Source organism: Pseudopipra pipra, chromosome 13, assembly GCF_036250125.1.
Source record: "Pseudopipra pipra isolate bDixPip1 chromosome 13, bDixPip1.hap1, whole genome shotgun sequence".
In the NCBI taxonomy this organism is placed as follows: Eukaryota; Metazoa; Chordata; class Aves; order Passeriformes; family Pipridae; genus Pseudopipra; species Pseudopipra pipra.
In genome coordinates this window covers 19,230,549-19,251,958 of record NC_087561.1, presented here as the reverse complement: position 1 = coordinate 19,251,958, position 21,410 = coordinate 19,230,549, and the positions used below count along the sequence as shown (strand labels likewise).

The 21,410-nt window shown below is 48.5% G+C and overlaps 2 protein-coding genes across 4 annotated transcripts in view; one reads left to right on the top strand and one right to left on the bottom strand.

The window, feature by feature from the left end:
• Positions 1-4,774, top strand: part of ATRX (ATRX chromatin remodeler) — a 77,141-nt gene extending 72,367 nt beyond the window's left edge. For all 3 annotated transcript variants that reach the window (XM_064670238.1, XM_064670237.1, XM_064670239.1), the window contains 3 exons: positions 433-528; positions 1,010-1,138; positions 1,886-4,774. In XM_064670238.1, coding sequence (XP_064526308.1) covers positions 433-528; positions 1,010-1,138; positions 1,886-2,164 — 504 coding nt within the window. In that variant the 3' untranslated portion in view covers positions 2,165-4,774. The remainder of the gene's footprint in view (positions 1-432; positions 529-1,009; positions 1,139-1,885) is intronic.
• Positions 4,775-9,469: 4,695 nt separating this feature from the next.
• FGF16 (fibroblast growth factor 16) lies at positions 9,470-21,020 on the bottom strand. The gene is made up of 3 exons (XM_064670242.1): positions 20,611-21,020; positions 14,254-14,357; positions 9,470-10,486 (listed from the first exon to the last, which is right to left on the bottom strand). The coding sequence occupies exons 1-3, from the start codon at positions 20,885-20,887 to the stop codon at positions 10,241-10,243; spliced, it is 627 nt and encodes a 208-aa protein (XP_064526312.1). The 5' UTR covers positions 20,888-21,020; the 3' UTR covers positions 9,470-10,240.
• Between the last annotated feature and the right edge of the window lie 390 nt (positions 21,021-21,410).

The following is a 21,410-nucleotide window of genomic DNA, read 5'->3' as shown; positions in this document are numbered from 1 at the left end:
TGGAGCTGTATTGAAGTCTAACTTGCATATAAACCTGGGGACTATGGCAGGATTCTGGAAGATCACCTGCATTCTTTGCAGACAATAGTTAACACATTTGAAACTGTAACATCATCAAGTCTGTATCATAGGCAATTCCCCTGGGGAAGAGTGTGGCACTCCTTGTGCTGCTCTGAAAACATGTGGGTACAAAAAGAGGTTTTTATGAATCCTATCTACAAATTGCCCGATTTATCCTTGCTGTGCAGCTGCTCTGTGCTGGAGGTCAGTCCTGTGCTGGAAGCTTAGACTCATTGACTTGTGCAAATTGAAAGAAAAAAGTAATTGAAGTCTAGGTATGTAAGGACAAAGATGAACAACTTGTAAAATGTTGGCAGAGAAATGTGTTATTTGTATCTGTGCTTTATGGTTGAATTTCTGGTGTTTTCTCAGGACCTTATTAATCAAGGAAGAGAGAAGGTTGTGGAAGCAACCAACAGTGTAGCTGCAGCAAGAATTCAGCCCCTTGAAGACATCATTTCAGCCATAGTGAGTGGAATAGATAATCCTGGCTTTAGATCAGGAGTGGAAAACGTTAAATATTATCAGACAAAGATGTTGGTACTGCGTGTGGTCATTCAGCTAATTAATTGTTAATGAATATTATTTCCAGTTTGTATTGGCCTTTATCCCTGCAGCTTGCAGTAACCCCTAGTGATGTCTGGATGACAGAGAGCCTTAGAGGACTAACAGTTTAGATCCATTCTGAGAACGCTGTTTTTCTATAAATAACAATCATGGGCAAGTATTTATTTTATCTTTGGGACTGCCACATTTCTCACTTGCTCCCAGTAATTAGCAGTTAGAACTAATTACTCATAGTTCTGATTCTGGTGAAGCACAATTTTGCATTGACTGAAAGTTGGGCTTGTTTGACTCTTGATGCAACTCTGAACATGATGCAAGACTTCAGTCACCATCAGGCTTTTGTTAAAACGACCAGTGCTAGGAAGGTTTTTTTGCCTTTCAGTGGAAAGAAAACGTAACCCTGACAGAGAGCCAAGTGCAGGCCCTGGCACTGAACAGACAGGCGAGCCAGGAGCTGGATGTGAAGCGCCGAGAAGCCATTTACAACGACGTCCTCGGGAAACAGCAGATGGTAAAATGTGTTCCATTTGTGCATCCACTGCCCACATTTGAGCTGGGATGTTGGGTGTGCTCATTCACGAGTGCAAGTGCGTGTTTAGGTACAGAAGCATCACTCACAGCAGGTGTTGCAGTGGGTCAGGGGTGTGCTGGGGTGCATTGCTCTGCCTCGGCGAGGGACACTCCGTGTCCATAAAAAAAAATACTCGCCAGGTTTTTGAGTTGAAATTGGTTTGCTGGAAGGTCATGAGGTTTAAAGAGAAATCTGATTCCCAGAGCTCAGACAGCCACTTACAAAATACATCTTAGTAAGTGTTGGTAATGTTGTTTTAGCTTAAAATTACTTTGCAAAATCTGAAAGTGGCCCAGATGATGTCAGTGGGAAGAGTTTTCTCTCAGGCAAACACTGACAGTCCACATGTGGGACTTTCAAAGGGAAGATAAATGGTACCTGACAAATGATGTTGTAACTTATACCTGGGAATAATTTCACAGTGTAGTGCATGTTGCCATGGCAACTCACCTAAATGCTGCCTGCAATACAATAGCCAAGTCATGGGAGAACTGAGCCCTAAATGGTGTTACTAAATGGTTTCTCCAGTAATGGGCTTGTGAATGCCATCACATTAGGGATGGTGATAACAATGGGGCTTTTTCCCCCAGCCATGCTGTCCCTAACAAATTGATTTTTAACTCTGAACCTGATACTTGGAGCACTGAGAGGGTCGTGCACTTACCCAGCTCTGCTTTCCCTTCACAGTTAATCGGTTGTGTCCAGAGGATCCTGATGAACAGGCGGCTCCAGCACCAGTACAACCAGCAGCAGCAGCAGCAGATGTCTTACCAGCAAGCAGCCATGGGCCACCTCATGATGCCAAAGCCTCCAAATTTAATCATGAATCCTTCCAGCTTCCAAGGGATAGATGTGAGAGGAATGTATCAGTCAATGGCTGGTGGGATGCAGCCACCACCCTTACAACGAGCACCACCCCCAATGAGAGGCAAAAATCCAGGGCCTTCCCAAGGGAAATCAATGTGATTTTGCACTAAAAGCCTAAAGGATTGTTAAAATCAGAGAAAGAACTTTTATTTTTTTAGGAATCAATGGCCTAACAGAACTCAACTGTAAAAAAAAAAAAAAATTAAAAAGAATTGTTTGGTTGCTCCCCTTAAATGCCATGTTCCATATTAGTGTTTCAGCTTTGTTTAAATTGGACATGATGTTTTCCCTGTTGTCAGTGATGTTGCCTAGAATCTTCTTACATATGTTGAGTATAGGAGATAACAAGTTGTTTTCAGTGAAAACAAGTCCTCCCGTTACAGTAGCATCTCCACAGGTTTCCTGTCTAAACTCCTACGATTGCTTTTCATGGCTGCAAAGCTTTGGGAAGCTTAGGAAGGACTGCAGGTCTGTATGTTCAGTCTGACGTATGTGAATTGTAAACAGCTGAGTTCTTGATTAGAGTTGATTCCTCAAATTATGGAACACTTTTCTGCTTACCCCTTTCTTTCTATTAGTGGGAATGTTACAACAGAAATAGTCCAGTTTCCTTCTGACTGAGGTCTGGGCTTGTGTGGATCGTCTGTGCTGAATGAAACAGGAACTGAAAATACTCTCTGAAACAGAATTGAGTGCAATATTCGTAAATACTACTGCTCTGAACCTTCTGAGTCACAGAGACACTGTGCATCCAGCCTTAACCACGGCTGGGGAAGGGCTGGCCTTCCCTGGTCTTCTGCCATTTCTTATTTTCAGTTCCATGTGATGGAATAGCAGCTGATGATCTCAGAGTGGGAGATGTTTTTCCTTCACACACTAATTTCCTTGATGCAGAGTCCCACCCAGAGCACATTTCTGGTAACTCCTTGGTGCTGGTGCTACTGTCTCTCCCCATTGCCGGCAATGGGAGACGGGCCAACGACGTTCAGTTCCTGGTGTTGGGGGTTAAAACAGTGATGGTGGCCAGGGTCAAACCCTGTCAGAGAAACACCTTTAATGTGGCAGAACCATTGCCCATTGAAAATCAATAGAGAAAGTGCTGTAGCAACTTCCAGAGCTGCCAGAACCGTGAAATGATTTTAGTAATAGAGTTTTGCTTATGCACTCCTCCCCATCCCTTCACTGTGTGAAAACACGAGTTTGGACACAAGGAGCTTGGGGTTTTTTGTTCTCTTTTGGGGGGGGGGGTGTTAATGTAGGCCAGAGGTAAATTTCTGGTTTCTTCTATATCGTTAACACTCTCTTTACCCACACTTGTTGTGCTTGTGAAGATCTCACTAAATACAAATAGAGCTTTTCTTTGACTAGAGTTTGGTTGATTCTTAACCCCCCCCCTAAACAAAAGTTTATAATCTGGGGGTAGAAGTCAGTGGCAGGAACGTTGGAGCAATGGTGTGTGGATGACAGAGGACTCTGGAGATGTTGGCTCCAGGTGGTGCTGGACTCTTCTGACTTGCTGCCGTGAACTAAACTTGTTTTGGTTTCTGGAAAGTTTCTTGCAGGAGTTTGAGTTCTTGCCCTGAATGGACAAGTGGGTTTTGCGTCTCAATACGCAGATCTTACCCCATGTTTCTGTTTGTGGTTGACACTTGGTGTGTGAGGTGGACAGAGGTTGGTTGGTCTGGTGCAAACCCAGCTGACAAGTTGCTGTCTTGGACTCTTTGATTACAAGATAATACAAAAGCCCCTCAGTGTGTTCTAGTGCTTTGCCAGCTCTACAATTAACTCTGATTTGGGGGGAGGGAGAAAAAAGAGACGTGTCCGCACTAGAAGAAACAAACTGTGAGACTTTGAGACAAACATTTGAAGGCAAATGGACTCTGGGCAACTCTCACCGATATTCCTACGTGAATAAGAGAAGTACTTTCTACCAAACCTGGGACTGTTGAATGGAGTTTTACAGTAACTCAAAGACTTAAATGTGGAAGTTTTAGGCAACATTGAAAGGCACATTTTATTTCATTCTGGACAAACCCATGGATAACAGAAGACTAATGCATAAGAAGGAATCCGAGATAAGCCTTGGAATTAAACCTGGACCACTTTGCGTACGTGTTTCTCACTCGACATTTTAGCTGCATAACAATGTGCTTTGAGTATAACATCAGGCTTTAACCAGTACTTAAAGACAGAACATACATCAGTAAGATAATAAAAGGCTCATTTTTATATTTGTTTTAGATGTTTTAACTAGATAAAATGGCTTAAGATGATGAATAAAAATGTTGCTTGTAATACAGTTTTGCCTGCTAAATTATCCACATTTTGTAACCTGTTTATTCCTTTGGATGTAAAGCGTTTTTGCTTAGTATCGTGATATTGTATATGTTTTGTCCCAGTTGTATAGTAATGTTTCAGTCCATCAACCAGCTTTGGCTGCTGAAATCATACAGCTGTGAAGACTTGCCTTTGTTTCTATTAGATGGCTTTTCAGTTCTGTATTAAATATCTTAAGTACTATAGAAAAGGTGTCCCCTCTTCCTATAAGGCTGTTTTGTAATATATATAAGGACTGGAAATGTGTTTTTAAAGAGAAGAAGCATTCAAGTATGACAATATACTATCTGTGTTTTCACCATTCAAAGTGCTGTTTTAGTAGTTGAAACTTAAACTATTTAATATCTCATTTAATAAAGTGACCAAAATACACGAACGTGCCTTGTTCTACATTCACAACCCAGCGTTAACTCCGAGGGATTCAGCCTGAGGAGGTGTCTTTGGACAACTGTGCTGTGAGTTTAAACTCTACAGCAACAGAGGTAGCCATTGATTTCATTCAGGGAAAGTAGTTGTGGTACAGATTTTCAAATTATATTAATTAACAGCAGCTTCTGCCAGTCTGTGAAGAAGAGAGTTATCACCCAGCAGTGAGATGGTCAAGTGAGGTGAAGTTCTACTTAGTCAAATCAGAACAACCTACTGCCATATTTTAGCCTCATAATTGTACTTCTCCATGCCTTAGTTATTAAATCCCACCTGTTAGGAAAAAACCTCTTTCCTATGCAAAAAAATTGTGTGATGATTGTGTTTTAAATCTGCCCTACCCTTGTTCCCTGTGCTGGAGGGAACTGTGGCTCCTGACAGTGCTGCTTGGGGTGCAGCTGGTGTGGGAGGAAGCTGAGGAAGGGCCGTGGAAGATCATCAGGTTGTGCTCTGAGGGGCACAACTGCACTGTGAGCAGTGTGTTCTTAAATATCCCTGTGCCTTTCAGCCTGGCTCCACACTCTGACAGAGGGCAGTGGGATGGTGGCTGTCCCTGTCCCGGGTAAGTCCCCTGTCAGAGCAGGTGCTGAGTTGCTCCCATGCTGATCGGCTCCGTGTTGATGTGTCACGTCCTCAGTGCCCACCCTGAGTGGTTCCTGGTTTTACCTTGAAAGCAGAACCACTGCACAGAGAAAATAAAACTGAATTCATCAGTTCAAGCAAAAAATAATTTTGAAGTTGGATAAATTTTCAATCTTTATGGAAAGCCAAGTGTCCTAAACATTCCCAGCTGAGGGGTCTGGAGGAACGGTGGTGTTGCAGCACCAGCCATGTAATCACACGGCACCTGCTGAGGTGGTGAATAACCCCCTGTGTGCCCTCTGTGCTACAGAACCTACTCTGCAGGTGTGGCACCAGCAGGATTCAATCCAAACCTGTCCTGGGAAGAGCTGTGCTGCTGGGGAGGGTCTGGAGAAGCTCCTGTTCCATGGTCCTGTGTGTGACCCCGTGTCACTGCTGTGCCTGCAGCCACCACGCAGCAGACGGGGAAAAGCTGGGATTCATCCAGTCACAGCTCCTGTTCCAGCTTTCCCCAGGGGGGAGGTGGCTTGGGGGTGATTGGAAGAGGGTACTGGGAAAGGGCTGTGGCCTGACATGGGGATGCTGCCCTGGAGAAGGACAGGGCTCAGGGAAGGTGGGCACAGGGGGAGGTGGAGTCACCCCTCAGCTTCTGCACTCGGCCACTTCCAAGGTCTGATCTCAAACGCTGCCCTGGCTTTGTGTTAATGATTGGTGTGCACGAAAACCACCTGAGATGGAGTGTGAGACAGTAACTGATACCTGGGGCACTGCTCAAAGCCTGATCCAGGGACAGCAGCTACTTCTGTAATTCAGTTGCACAAAGCGTGTTGCCCATTTTGGGGGTTCTGGCTGGTGCCCGTGAGCAGCAGTGCAGGTGGATGATCTGCCCCTCCTGGTCACGGGCATCGTGGGGCCAAACACCTCCTGGTACAGTGAGGGAAGAGCCTGAGACTCCTTGTTGGATTTGGCTTTGCAGGGCTCCTGCTCAAACCCAGCACGGCCACGAGGTGACACCTGTGGTATTTTCCATGATGAGAATTTAACAGCTCTGAAGCCATTACTTGCTTTGGGGAAAAAATAATAAATAAATAACCAGTGCTGTCCCAGAGGCTATGGATGGTCTTTCTCTCCCCATCAACAGGAATTTCAGCCCTTCTCCTTCAGGAATGCTCCATCCCCGAGTGCCCTCTCAGGAACATCTCAGCTGCAGCACATGTCTCTGGATGCACAGCCAGGTGGGACAGCACCAGAAGGGCTCCTTCCCTGCCTTCCAGCACCAAGTTTCTGGATTCCCTCTGCAGTTTTGGGCTCTCCCTTGCTCATTACAGAGGAGGTAGGTCTTTAGGGCCTCCTCTCCTTAGAAAGGAGCCCCAAGCCACACGTTCCACCCAGGAGAGCTCCCTGTGGGCAGTGGGGTCTCTCCTGGGATGTGCCTGAGGACATGTGTATGTTGCCCCTTGTGGGTGTGTGTCCTCAATCCATCCCTGTGCCTTGGATCATGTGCCAAAGCCAGGCAGATGGGCATTGTTGCTGTGCTTGGCTCCACATTGGCCTCAGGCAGGAGGTTCCCCTGTTCCTGTGCCCTCCACAGCGAGACTCCAGCACTTCCCCACCTCTTTGCACCAACCTCCCTCCTGCTCTGCACAGTTGTCCCAGGATAATGTTTCCTGTACAACATGCCCGCCCCTCTCGGGTGGAAGGAGAAGGGTTGCAAGTGATGCCTTTTGTCCTGTTTGCTGTGGTGTTTCCAGACCTGCAGCCTTTTGTGTGTAGAACAGCACTGGGGGCGTGGGCACTGTGGGGTTTCTGGGGACCTGCACTAGCCTTTGCCTTCCCTTTGGGAGAAGTTTTCCAGCTGGCTGTTGTGAGCTGGAATCGTATGGAAACCACACAGAGATCCCAAACAAACACTGACATTTCCTTTTGCTAATTCAGGAGCAGAGGCCCCCCGGCCAAGGCTCCGTGCGCTGCTCTGCTGCAGGATCCATCTGCCAGCCCTGGGACACTCCGAGCCGAAGGAGAGTCGGCGTCTCCAGGTGGGGTAACGGCTGGATGGGAGAACAGCCCCTTCCTCCGCAGGGATGGGATGGGCCAGAGAGGAGAGTGTGTCCATGTGAACCCCCTGCCCACCACTGGCTGCTCCCACACCACTCGAAATGCCCCTGGAGTCTGCGGTTGTTCTCTCTGCTGCTGTTCAGCTCCCAGGTCTGTCAGGTCACTCACATCTTTGTTTTGTTGGACCAGGACCAAACCCAGTAGATTCCTGTGAAAGAACCATCTGGGTGGGATTTAGCAATGCTGAATTCCCCCTTTAGGTGCCCACACGGGAGATGACACCAACCTTTACCAAGAGGTTTCCAGTAAATTCTTTGTGGATTTTGTATTTTGCAAGTATCAGTTTTTTGAACCCAGATCCCAAAAAGGCATTTTACAGCGTCCCTGGCACCTCTGTTGTGTTTGGAGGCTCTGCTGCAGCAGCTCCTCGAGTCAGGTATCAGATGAATGAGTCCAGCGTTGCACCCATGGGCCACATCATCTTCCCTTTGAGTTGGTGGAAAATGTACTTGGCATTGCTGAGATCAGGTTTTGACTTTCATTTTGGAAAAGAGCAGGATCTTAACCACCAGATTTATCTTCAAGTGCAATGGAAAGCCTGGGCTGGAGGGAGGCAGGATGACCCTGGGGGGCAGAGGGATTTCCCTTCACGCAGGGAAAGGTCAAAAGTGCACCTGAGGACGCGTCTCGTGAGCGCCCGTGCTCCCGTGGCGGCTGGGGGTGAGATGTTTCAGCAGTGACTCAGAGGAAGAAGCTAAATAAACACTTTTTATTTCAAACACGGGATTAAATTCCTTCATGTCTGGATCATTGAAGGTAAAGCTCCTATAATCTCCTCGTTTCCATCCCCAGCCCATTGTCTGGTGGCTGCTGGACCTGCTGGGACAGTGAAGGGACACAGGAGGTGGCAGAGAGGGCAAGAGACAGCTGGGAGCAGATCTGGGCACCAGCTGCCACTGCCCTTAGTGGTGCAGCTCATGAAGAAGCTGGGGTGGATCCTCCCCTAGGTCAGTGCAATTGTCCTGGGAATTCACACACTGAAGCTGAAGGAGCTGAGATTTTACCTTGACTGTTTTGTGAGGAGGAGGTTGAGAAACAACACTGTGAACAAAGCAGCTGTGATAAGGAAAACGCCAACCCAAAGCCACCACAGCTGTATTTGTTCAGATTTTTGCACGTTCCAGACAACCCCGTTTGGTACCATCCGTGCTGCAAAGTGACTCTGCAAACTGCACATTCCCGCTCCCACCTTGTGCTGGAATCCGTCTCTGCTGATCGCAGGGGACAAAACATAAACGGGGATCCTTCCCGGGAGCTTTCCCCGCAGTTCTGTGCCATCCCAAGCAGTGAGGGCAGACGTGTGGCGCGGGTGTCACCCTGTGCTGCCGCGGGAGTGTCCCCGGCCCGGCCTGACCCGAGCGGGGCTGCGGCTCCGGGGCTGCGGCTCTGGGGCTGCCCCGGGCCGGGCTGAGCCCGGCTGCAGGCAGAGCAAAGGCGATGGGCCCGTGGGACCAGGCAGCTTCTGCAGAGGAGAATGTCACACACGTGCTGCCCGCGGGGATGATCCCCATCCACGGGAATTGCTTAAAAATGAGGGGCTTTAAAATTACTGTTGTTGCTTTCTGGTTTTTCTTCACCGGTTTTCCACGGTGCTTCAGGTGAGTCTCACGACAGACGTGGTGCTTTTATTGCAGGAATGGCAGGCCCATCCAAAATGCAGCAGGTGCTCCGGATGTTTCTCCTCCTGGTTTTGAACAGGACAGTAAATCCACAGTGGCTGCGTCACATCCCGAGGTTTCAGCTGCCCACAGCTCCTGCCCAGAGCTGCACCAGCGCTTCCCAGGCTCCTGGAATTTGATGTCATCCTTCTACAGCAGTTTGGGGCTCAGGTAATTGATCTTTACCATCCAAAGCCCTTTTAGAGGTGGTCTCAATGTCCATATTGAAAGGGAAATACTGGTTTAATTGTTGAAGAGAGCCAAAAAAAAGGGCTAGCAAGAAATCTACAATATAAAGACAATTTTATTGCCAATAAGCTCTTAAAACTTTTTTTCCTGTTTCAGTAGGACCTTATTCTTCCTGATGAAAATCCGGTCATAGCATCTCTCATTAAAAATAAAATTATTTTGAAATAAATAAATATATAAAATAAATATCATATACATTTTATAAATAGTTTTGTCCTTATGCACAGTATCCATGCTTACATCTGAATAATGTTCCTTGCCCCATTCCCACCCCAACAGCAGGAAGAACCCCACACATCAGGACCAGTCCACAGAGCATCATCCATGTAGCAAACTCCCCAGGCTGCTCAAGCAGGGCACCACTCAAAAGGCTTTTCCTTAGCAGGGAACCATCCCAGCTCAGCAGCAGTATCTGCAGAAGTTCTGTGATCTTTTGTTTTCTTTCCTTCTCTTCATTTTTAGGTCGGTTTGGGGTTTTTTTTCCCCCCTCTGGTGATCAGGTTTGCTCACCTGCTTGTTCCTTTAAGCAACCATAACACTGAATATTCAGACTCTCATGTAGCAACCGGGTAACGAAGGTGAATGAGAATGAAAGACTAAATGTAGGGTTCCCTCCCTTCCCCTGCCCCGCCCCATAAATAACCCAGGTTTGATATACGCTGCAAACCAGGAGGAAGAGCAGTGTCTGAATTCAATGGAAGTGCTTCCCTAGGCCATCTATGCTTACAGGAATGATGGAATGACTATTAATATAGTGCTCTGGGAAAAAGCTCGGGAGCCCAGGTACGTACACTGAGCGCAGGAACCATCACCTGTAGTGGAAGAGGTCTCTGTACATGGCAGGGATTTTGGCAGGGTCCACAGGCCGGGGCAAAAAATGGGTGAATTTCTGGTGTCTCTTAGTCCTGTAGCCCTCGCGGGGGGAGCCGTCCTTGTTGAGGGCCACGTAGAACTGGCGCTCCGAGTCGGGGTGTTTGTAGAGCGTCGACGCGTACGTGTTGTACCAGTTCTCCTCGAACTGCTCGCGGAAAACGCACTCCCGGGTGAGCTTCTTCTGCGGGGGGAACAAGGACACGTTGCTATCGAAAATTTAAAAGAGAAAAGAATTTCCCACTTCCTTACTTTTTCCGTCATTTTCCCGGCTGCCCTCTCCTGGCTCCCCCGAGGAGGAGGAGCTGCTGGGGACACTCCCCCCGGCTGAGAGCTGGAAATGGGCACCGGCCGGGACCCAAAAACCGCTGGAGTTGGAGGAGAAAGGAGACAGGAGGAGGAGCAGAAGGAGGGTGTGCATTTTGTAAAGGTGCCCATAAGGAAATCAAACAGGCAGACACGTCTGCCAGGCAGAGACATGTCCTGTGCAGGGGCTGCCACCTTCCCCCCTCGTAGCAGCCCCCTCCAAGGTACCACACACCCCAAAAACCCTCTCCTGGGTGACAAAGCAGCAGGCAGCACAGGGTCTAACCAGGAAAACAGGAGCGAGCACTGCTTTGGAAGTTCAGGGCACGGATCTATGTGCTGCAATGGGAATGAAAGCATTCCTGAGGGTTTCATCTCCTGGAGCTCCAGTGAGCTCTGATGGGAGCCCATAACAAGACCCAGAGGGATGGGAAGCAGTGCCCCGAGGATGTCAGACCCCAGGGAAGACACAGAATGGTGATAGGTGATGTGATGAGCATGTGCCAGCCCATGGCTGGTGCATCCCACGCTGGGATAGGGGGATGGATGGCACTGATGTCACCACAGCCACAACCAGCCTTTCCCTCCAGCCCCTCCAGCCAGGGCTGTCAGCAGCAGCCCTTTGACAATGCCTTTCTACTTCATGCCCAGTGTTCCTTCCCTCTCCCTCCCACCTCCACGTGCCAGCTGTGGGATGTGCCCAGCTGCAGTGGGGAGCAGAGCTGTGTCCCCTGCCCTACAACGACACGGGGGTCGCTTTGCCAGAGGTCACAGAGGGATCAGGCATCCCATCCCATCCGACAGGGAGACTGCCAGGGGGACATGGGAGCCCTTTGGGATGAAAGGCAGTCTGCCAGTGCAGGGTGCTATGATGTTACACACACTGTACTACACTGTCAACTACCCAGGCAGGGAATGTGTCCTACCCGTGGCACACGGAGTGCTCAGTAAATGTTACTGCCTGCAGTAGATGTTTTGTAACACGATCCAGGAGTTCACCTGTGCTCAGAACCTGTTTTCAATGTTTTGCTGCTAATTAAATAAACCCTGAGGCAAGCTGTGAGCCCTCCAAGAGCCCCAGGCCACAGCCCTGGCCATTTGAGACCCGGGAACCATGGGCTTCTCTTCCCCGATGCATCAATAAATACAGACTGGTTTTTTCCCTCCTCCCTGGGTGCATTTACTCAGAATATGTTGGAACCTGATGACTGGCTGAACTCTTGTGCTGCTGCTTTGCCCCTGTTCACTTCTGCTTCGCTGGGCAGTCTGGAGTACAGTGTTTGTGGAAAATGTTTGGCGAGTCTGGGGTGACTCTGCCAGGTGGGATTTCTTCCTTTCCAAGCCCTGGGATGTCCCCACTGAACCTGACACCATACAGGCAGCATGCAAGGTGCTGCCCGGGACTTCTGCTGCCCTAAGTATTAGTGGCACTTCTGAAATCATTGGGAAGCTCCACAGAAGTGTTGGCATGAGTTTAACAGGGACAGGCTGTGTGTCCCGAGGGGACTCCACGTGTCGCTGCGGGGGTGGCTGGATCAACACACGGATCAGGCAAAATTGGCACAGAGGGAAATAATAAACTTGCTGAAAATTTTAAAATAACCGCTGTACTGTGATGTCCCAAAATACCATTGTAATGCTAATGCTGTTGTCAGGCTGTTTTATGGACCTTTAATTAAGAATACTGTAGTGGCTTTTGAGTTCGAAAAGCCATCATTGTACAACCCACGTGTCCCAGATTTTAAAACTCCAGGGTTATTTGGGGACCTGGCTCGTGACTCCGGCCCACTTTGGAGCAGCAGTTTGACTGTGTCCCTGCAGTGTCCAGTCAGGGTGCTGCCTGGTACACAACATCCCAGAATGGTTTGGGTTGGAAGGGACCTTAAAGATCATCTTATTCCAACCCCCTGACATGGGCAGGGACAGTTCCCAAGATTATGTCTTCAGGTCAATTCTGTTTCCAGATTCAGTGCTGTAAAATGTTATCCTATTTTTGTTCCTGTGTTGTAACATGAACACAGGCTCTAGAATTTAATTAACCCATCATGAAACTCAGTTCACAAACAGAGTTGCAGGGTTTGAAGGCAGAGAGGGGGATCTCATGTCCTCCTTTCCAGCAGGCACAAGCAAAAACTGTGACTCCAGGAGCTGCTGAGCACCCTTGGGATTTGACAGGAAAGGTGCTGATCCAACCCTGCTTTCTGAAGTGGGCTTCAGGATTTTTTGTGTTTTATGGAATCCTGGTGATTTTCTTTTTTATCTATCATTTGTAATTTAATAAATAACTTGTAATTTAACTACTGTCTCTGCATTTAATGTCTGTTTAGGGTAGAAATTATTAGAGAAATGAGGTGGGAAAAGAATACTTATCAGTGCATGCTGATATTTGATTATCAGAAAATCATAGAATAGTTTGGGTTGGAAGAGACCTTAAAGATCATTTTGTTCCATGGGCAGGGACACCTTCCACTAGCCAGGTTGCTCAAAGCCCCATCCAACCTGGCCTTGGACACTTCCAGGGATGGGGACTCCACAACCTCTTTGGGCAAATATCTCATATAAACATCAGCAATTGCATCTAAGTAGTGAAAGGGTCTGTGGCAGTCTCAGATGGGAATGGGAGAAGGAAAGATGATGGAAACTTGTGATTTACTGTCTGCTAAGCAGAGGTTTTCTGAAGGTTTCTCTGTACACAGAGTACATGAGTTTAAATTTTTACACTATGAGATTGATCTGATTTGGTGAGAGGAAGTATGTGCCTTCTACTTTGGTTTAAAACTGGTTTATTTTATTTCATTTTACATTTATTGTGATCCATCCTTAAAAATCAGTATCCTCACTCAGGGCAGTGCTAGGATCTAGAAAGAGACATTTTTAAAAAAATCACACACAGGTGATAGATTGAATTAAAGGCCATGGGGCACCTGAAAGCATCAGTGAAGTGCAGCAGTTACAAAAAATGGAATTTAGAATGGCTCTCTGGAGTGCAATTAAGTTTTCAAAATAGAAGTTCTAGCTAACTAGAAATAACTATCTTATATTGAATTGAGCTAAGTAACTGGGAATTGAGTTAAACTAACCTGTAGGAAGAACCTCTGCTCAGCTGTTAAGACCTGGCATTTTGACTGCAAATCATAACACTTAAGGAGTTTACACTTGGGCTTTTTTGTCAAAACAGGGAACATTTTAGATTGAAAAGGGCACTTCTAGGGAATTATGAACAGCAGCCTTAAACTCCTAAAAGGAGTTGCAGAGCACGTTACAAAAACACTCAGGCCCAAATTTCAGCTTCTGTTGGTTAGGGTCATAATACAAAGGTCAAATCTGCAGACAGGTGCAGACCCTGACCAAGCAGAGCACACAACTGATGTTAGTGGGGCTGGGAGAACACACCAGCATCTCCTGGTTTTATGCTAAATGTCCCCCACCTTTATCTGGCCACTGCCAGGCCATTCCTGACAGCCAACACCTCGGTGAGCACCCCCTCACACCCACCAGCTGTGCTGTGCCAGCAGTGGCACCACGGGCAGGGTGGCACCCAGGGCTTTGGAGGCTGTGACAGCCCCAGCTCATGGCACAGCTGAGGCCCCCAGGCTGCAGTGCTGGGGGTGTTCCAGGGCTGGGCTCAGCACACCCCACACTTACCGACCCATAGAGCTCCCCTCGCTCGTTCATGCCGAGGTAGAGTCCGGAGTCCACCCCACGGATGCTCACCAGCCCCACTGCCAGGCTAATGAACTCCAAAATCCCTGAAACAGAAAAGAACTGCAGATCATACAGAGGAAAAAACCAACATCAGGCTCCAGTGACAAACACAAATCAGCTCCCTACAGACTCTGTTTTCGTTATAAATAAAAACACTGCTCTTAAATCTCTAGTCCCATCCGTGTGCAGTGTTCCAGTTTCCAGTCTGGGCTTCCCCCCAACACTGTGAATTTGAGTTGCCCAACAGGGATTACCTTTGCTAATGAGAAAAGCTTTGCAAGGTTTTGTTGTTTTGGTTTGGATTTTTTTCCAAATTATCACCAAGAAGACAGATGTGGAAACTTGTGCCTGGCCTCTAGAAATTTCAGAAGTGTGTTACCACGTTGGTTTTTATTCTTCACTGAAAGGAGAGTGATTTTGGCTTCTGGTTTGAGATGATAGTCCCACATGTTCTAAAGTGATGAGTTCAGTAAAAATAAGTAAAAAAAACACCAGAAGAGATGTCTGTGAAGACCATCTTCATCCTGGCACTCCAGTGGGGTACTTGACATCTCCAAATGTTTATACAAGCCACAGGGATAAAATCCACCTTCAAAGCACACAGGTAAAAATTAATCTTCCTCTGCAGCCTTCAGAGCCACGGCACTGCCAGTCCTTCCTCCATCACCCCCTGCCACTGTTAGTGCCACAACCCCCCTCCTGCTCCATGTCCTGCTGCCTGCCCCAGCCTCCTGCCAGCTTCTTCCCAGTCCAGCAGCATCTGTCCCAGTCATCCCCAGCCCTGCGAGAGCAACTGTTTTACCCACGGGCTTCAGCCTGTGATGATGGTGTCAGACACTGCAGTAATGAGGGGCAGCCTCATTTCCTCTGCCAAGGTAATTAGTGGGGTCTGCCTGCTGCACCCTAGTGCCGGGAAGGGGCACAGCAGCTGTTTCCATGGGGGAAAGACTTGTCATAGGAGAATCCTCGGTGAAGCACTTAAAAACAAACAGCTCCTCCCCAGCATCACAGGTGGTGGAGACCTTCAAACTTCTCAGGGAAACCTCCCGAAGGCAGTAGTGGGACTGTGTTATTCTGGATATCACACACTCCCTAGCTAGAGGTCATGGGCAGCCTTTGCCTGTGTCCAGTGCTGAATTAATTAGCTGGGAGGTAGAAGGAAGAGGGTTTTCCTCATCTCATCTAACGCCTGGATGTCTCCATTGACAGGAGAAAGCTGCTCTAACCTTTAGCGTGGCTCCAGGTCTCCCAATATAGCCCCCAAAGCCCGGTGCTGAGCCCTGGCCGCTGTGATCGGGTTACCCCGCGCTCCTGGGGCTGGCAGCACCCTCGGGCTGGCAGCACCGCGTGACCCAGCCAGCTCGAGCTGCCCCCTCAGCCCGGGCACGTGTCCTGCTTCCAGGCCTGGACGTGGTAGCTCTCAGACGACTCTGCCTCACTGCCTAAATATAGGACAGGCCAGACACGACGGACACCTCTGTCCCCCTTGGCTCAGGGCAGACTGGGCACTCACACGCTGGTAGCCAAGCTGGCTGCAAGGGTCAGCCCTCCTACCTTCCATCAGCCTTTCTGTCCTCCTTTTGCTCTGGGGCTTGTGCAGTGAACCCAGCTCTCCCTGCACCGAGTGGGTGCTGAGGGAGACGAAATATGGACTTGAGAGCAGCAAGTCCTGGAGACAAACAGGGAAGCAAATAACACAGAACACGCTTTATGGACCAGTGCAGACATTTTACAGGCTGAAATATGCCCAGCTATATGGCTCAGTCTGGGGGCACATCCTGCCTTCAGAGGGACCAGGACCAGGCAGCAAAGGCAGCCTTCCCAAGCCAGGCAGGCAAACTGGCCCCTGGCTCTGCTCTGCTTGGTCCTCGGTAGTTGTTGTAGTTTCTCAGCTGAAAAGAATCCCAAACACAGAGAGAAGGGGGCAGGATGAGGGGTGGTCTCCTGCCTCCACTCCCTGCTGGTTCTGACATGTGAGGGAGTTACTGAACTGCTGAGTGCTCTTTTCCCATCCACAGGACAGAAACCACCACAGCCACTGTTGGGAAAGGAGGGGGTGAAGGAAGATGGACAACAGCTAGGGAGAGTGTAAAAAATAATACAGGACTACAGAGATACCTAAGAACAGTGGAGTCTTTCCCAGGCTGGAGACAAGTGAAGTGAAAAATATCAGATACCTGGCGAAGAGTAGATGGACATTCCCATAGGTATAGTCACAGGTCTCAGTACCAGTTTCTGGGTTTTTTGGGTTTTTTTGTCTTCTGTCACCCCTGGGAAGCAGGGAAATGCAGCTGATGGAGGTCTGAGGCAGGGGAACCAAGAGCTTTTCTTGAATATGCCCACAAGCACGTTCTGTACAAGGCACATGAAACCAGGTCTCCAAAGACCTGGCAAGGACGAAGCCAGGAGCTGCATCAGCATCTTCCCTCTCTGAGGGGAAGGTGAGACACCCCTCCTCTGGTGCTGGTTGGACAAACACTCGCTAGTTTTGCAAACGAAATTTCTTGTAAGTGTGCCCATGACGATCTCTTCTAACAACACCCCTTGTAATATTCCCCTTTTCTGATCTTTGAGTGGCACTTGGAGACACGCACGGAAGATGACTATGTTGAAACGGCATTAAGAACGTAACTTAAACCCACAAAAGTCAGGAGACAGAGTGAAGGCTGAAAAAATGTGGGCGGATATCCATCCTGTCCTTAACTCACTCCAATTCTAGACAAAATTGCAGCTTCGTACATCTGATCTTTAGCAGCACAGGGAGTGGCCACTGGGGCCAGCTCAAGAATTCTCTTTCCAATTGTAGCGGTGTGTTTTTGTGGTAGAACATGCTTTCCCCCCCCCCTTTCATTTCTTTTCTCTTTCCCCCAGGACTTGCCTCTTTTTTTTCTCACTTTGATTCATTCTGTTTGTTCCTTGAGCCTTTCCAGATAAGATGTGGAGAGATTTGATTAAGACTCCAACTGGATTAATTTACCACCAAAGCACTGAATAACCTCCCAGGCTTTGCTGTGGCTGGACCCCCACACTCTTCCCTTACGCTAAACCAAAGAACAGTTCAGCTCCTGGCACCTGTCTCTTCTTACACGACTATATTTGGGAGCTGGGGTACAGAAACAGATGTTGTATTAATGACTACAAACCTAAAGCTTCAGCTAAAAACCTCAACAACTGTTCGGCAACAGGTGCACTGCGGTCTGAATGTCAAAACTGCAGCAAAACTTTCTCTGGAGGTTTCAGCAGCTTCTTCTGGAGTCTGTGTAACAGAGCCATGAGCAGGTTTGTACCCGTGAAGAGCTTCGTTTGCTGCCTTTATTCATCTGCAGTGCAAACTCAAGGCCTCTTTCTCTCCTCCACTGCAGTAAGAGAAGCACTGTTGGGTTGACTTGAATGCTGCTGTAAAAGAGACACAAGGCAGAAAAAGAGCAGTTCCTCCTGGCATGGATTTCCCCAGTGAATGTCTCTTGGTTTCCTTCCGAGAAGGGTTATCAGAGGAGTGCTGATGTCAGTCCAGACCCTCTCCAGATTTTGACCTTCCTTTATTTCTTTGTATAGGAAGGTTCTGAGCAGATGCAGTCAGGACAGATACATTTCTGAAAACACTTTATTCTTTCTGGGATGCCTTTGCCAGAGCTGCCAGTTTAGAGAGCAAATTTGGGCACTTCTCTAGTGTGAGAATGAGCTTTCTTTCAAAAATCCCAGAGGGCTTCACCACATTTTGCTTTAAGATTCCTGTAGGAAAAGTATGCTGTGCTCCATTGTTCTTGCATGAATCTGTGTTTTTATAAGTATAAATTATGGCATTCCAGAAGACAGGTGTGATTTAGAATGGCTCCAGTCCTTGACAGATGAGAGGGAATAGTTCTTGTGATTGCTCGGGCAGTGTGGGTGGATGATGCCACCACCTCCCCTGTGTCCTACAGTCACATCCCCAAATGTTGTGGTACAAAAGGATCTCCCCCTTTAACTCTCACTGTGGACACTGGGACTCTGTTCTGCATCACTGGGGCTTTGGCTCTTTATTTTTCTCTCTGGAAGATGTGGATGTCTTGGACATCTGGTAGCTTTTGGGATGGCTGTGCATGGGAAGGTGCAGATACTGCCTGTCTATTCCTGAATCCCTTCCAAGTTAAGAGATAGGGACGCCAAGTCTGGTTCTACCCTCCATCCCACCTGCAGCTGGACACGTGCCTCAGCCGTGGGGTCGCAGCCATCCGTGGAGCACGTTAATTATCTACTCATGAGATCAGAGAGCACCTTCCAGCCACGGGCCTTGATCCACAGAACCATTATACAGGATTTCTAAGTATTTCCCCAGATGCCCCAAGATTTAAGGCAGCTTTAAACTGCTCCCCTGAGCCCCTTGTCTAGCTCTGCATCCCCCACCACAGTTTTGGAGTCCCCAGACTTGCTCAGGCTGCCCAGTTCTGTTATAAGTAACTGCTTTCCGAATGCTGCATGCAAAATTTAGGAATGCATCGATACATGACATCCTAATATGAACCATACCAGTAACATTGGAATTTAAATATTCATGGCTACTGAACGCAGATGGTGAGTACTGTGTGCCAATACATTATTGCTTTGAGTCTCTGTTCAAGTGAGGCTTAGTCCAACTTTATCTGAATGCAAGGATTCCAGCCTAATCCTTTGGGGCTTTGTCTTGCAATTACAACAAATAACTATTTATTTTACACTGCCTCTGGGAAAAACCTGAAGCAGAAAACTATAATATCTGAAGTCTGGTCTAGTTTACAGAGCTGGATGCTGACTGCTAAAACACTTATGGAATGCCAATGTTTAGATTTATTGAATGCACTGTGTGACTTAAGCTTCAGTGTACAAAATTCATGAAAAGCTTTAGCCCATTTAACATGTTTTCCCAAGTTTGCAAATACACTTGTTTTACTCGATCTGTACAAGAAATGGACCCAAGCCAAATGGTGCTGTTTGAAACCGGCTGTTCAGTTGTACAAAGGTTAGATAGCAGAATAGAAACACTACGTGGCAGGTTGAACTAAACCCAACCAAAGGCAATGGGTTCGCTCTCGGTTCTTTTAACGCGGAAACCCAGCGTGAAAGGTTAAAAGATGGGTGTTTTCGGGAGATAATTAAAGAAACGCTCACCCCACGAGCAAATCAGTACCTGACTCTGACCTGCGGGTTATGACTTTCTTGTTGATTTAGGCAGGGACATGCTATGCACACACCTGGTGTTTATGGAAAGCGTGGTGCGGAGATAAGCTTTCCCAATTGTTCCAAAAACCTGTCTTACACCTCCAACAATAGCAGTGGCAACAGTTCCTGGGGTATCAGAAAGGACTGGTTGCAAAAAAGTAAAGGCAAAAAAGAATTCCTTTCACAGAGGAGTTAAATCACTTGAAAACTATAAAAAGTCTTGCGAGCACGTCCTGCAACCTGTTGACAACATAGCTGAGATCACTGGCATGGGACTTGTTGATAGCTTACACAGACACCTGCACTAGATGTTGGAGTAGCGGGAATTTCTCTTAGCTGTGCTCAAACTGACTGTACTCCTTCGCCTGTGGCTTGGGATGCATTTTTTGAAGATTACATACAGTCTCATTAGAGATCCCTGATCTTGTGTGCCACTGATACAGGCGCTGCAGTCTTCCAGCTGTATCCCGGGCGACAAGGTAAATCCACAGTGCTCTGACTATTGTTCCATCTTCTCCTTTCTTTCCGAGGTCCCCTAAGCGTTTCTCCCCCTTCAGCTTCCCCCTTTCCTTTCCAACAACCTTCCCAAACCCAGGTCCTGACACCCATCCAGCCATCTGATCCCTGCCCGCTTTGGGGAGACGCTCTTCTAATGGAATTCATGCAAGTTAAAGAAAGCAGCTCACGCATATCTGCGGAGGCCAAAAAGAAGGAGGAGGGGAAAAAAAGAAACAACCAAAAAAGTGAGGAATTGCTTTTTCCAACATAGGAATTTCCATGAAATTCCAACGAGGCATTTGTTCTTTTGCCTCCCTCACTGCTAACTTCAGAGGCGCAGCCAGACCTGGTCACCATCCTTTTCTAAAAAAATTTTTTTTTTTTTTTTTACTTTTTCTTTTTTTCTCCCCTTCTAAGGCGCGTTTTAGTGCACCTGCAGAAAGGCTGAGCGCCGGGAGAATAGGAAATTGGAAATAAAAACTCCCGCATTGCTGGAGAGTGAGAGCATTTGTTTAGGAGGCCAATTATATCCGTCCCGGGATGATTTATATTAGCGGGGTAATTAGCTGTGCGCGCGGGGCACCTGCTCCCGGCCCGGCCGGGAACCCCCCGGCCCCTTACCGAAGCGGCTGTGGTCCTGCCGGGTGCCCTGCACCGTGCCGTTGGGGAAGATCTCCAGGTGGAAGCCGGTGCGGCAGTAGAGCTGCCGCCGCCGCAGGATACCCTTGAGGTGAGCGAAGTCGGTGGGGGAACCCCGCTGCAGCCGCCCCTCGATCTGCCCCAGGCGCTCGTTGAGGAAGCCGGGGGAGTCGGCGAGGGGCAGCCCGGCGCCCAGCGCGGGGGGGAAGCCGTGCAGGTCGGGGTCCAGCGCGCCCAGAAAGCCGCCCACCTCGGCCATGGGCGCGGAGCGCGGCGGCCCCGGGGGCGCGGGCACAGCGGCCGCTCAGAGCGCGCACTGCGGCCGCCCGGCCCCGGCGCGGCCCCGGCCCGGCCCCGCGCCGCCCGCGCCTCCCATCGCTCGATCCAGTGTCCCGCCGTCGGATGCGAACTGCACTTTATATACGTACACACTCCCCTTACATTGACATATTGGATATTTAAATGCAAGCCACACCTCACTGGCATCCCCTTTGGCTATTGCTTTTTTTTTTTTTTCTCCCCTTCTTCTCTGATCCATTTGGCTATTTTTTTTTCTCTTTAAAAAAAAAAAAAAAGTGGGGGGCGGCTTCACTCCCTCTTTTATTATGAAAAAAAATGGCAGGAAAAAGCTACACATCGCAGTGAAGCATAACAGCTCTTGGCAGGTCCCCGCCAGCCGACGATGAAATCATGGAGCCCCCGCACCAACCCGCTCCCGCAGCGGCTGCCCCGCACCGCCCGCAGCCCCGGACCCGCGGCCGCGCCCCCGGACCCCCCTCGGG

Excerpts from the sequence above, each read along its gene's own strand:
- FGF16 (XM_064670242.1), bottom strand. The coding sequence starts at position 20,887 with ATGGCCGAGGTGGGCGGCTTTCTGGGCGCGCTGGACCCCGACCTGCAC. Across the intron at positions 14,358-20,610 it reads GCAGGACCACAGCCGCTTCG|GGATTTTGGAGTTCATTAGC; the intron begins GTAAGGGGCCGG and ends TTTCTGTTTCAG. Across the intron at positions 10,487-14,253 it reads GAGGGGAGCTCTATGGGTCG|AAGAAGCTCACCCGGGAGTG; the intron begins GTAAGTGTGGGG and ends TTCCCCCCGCAG.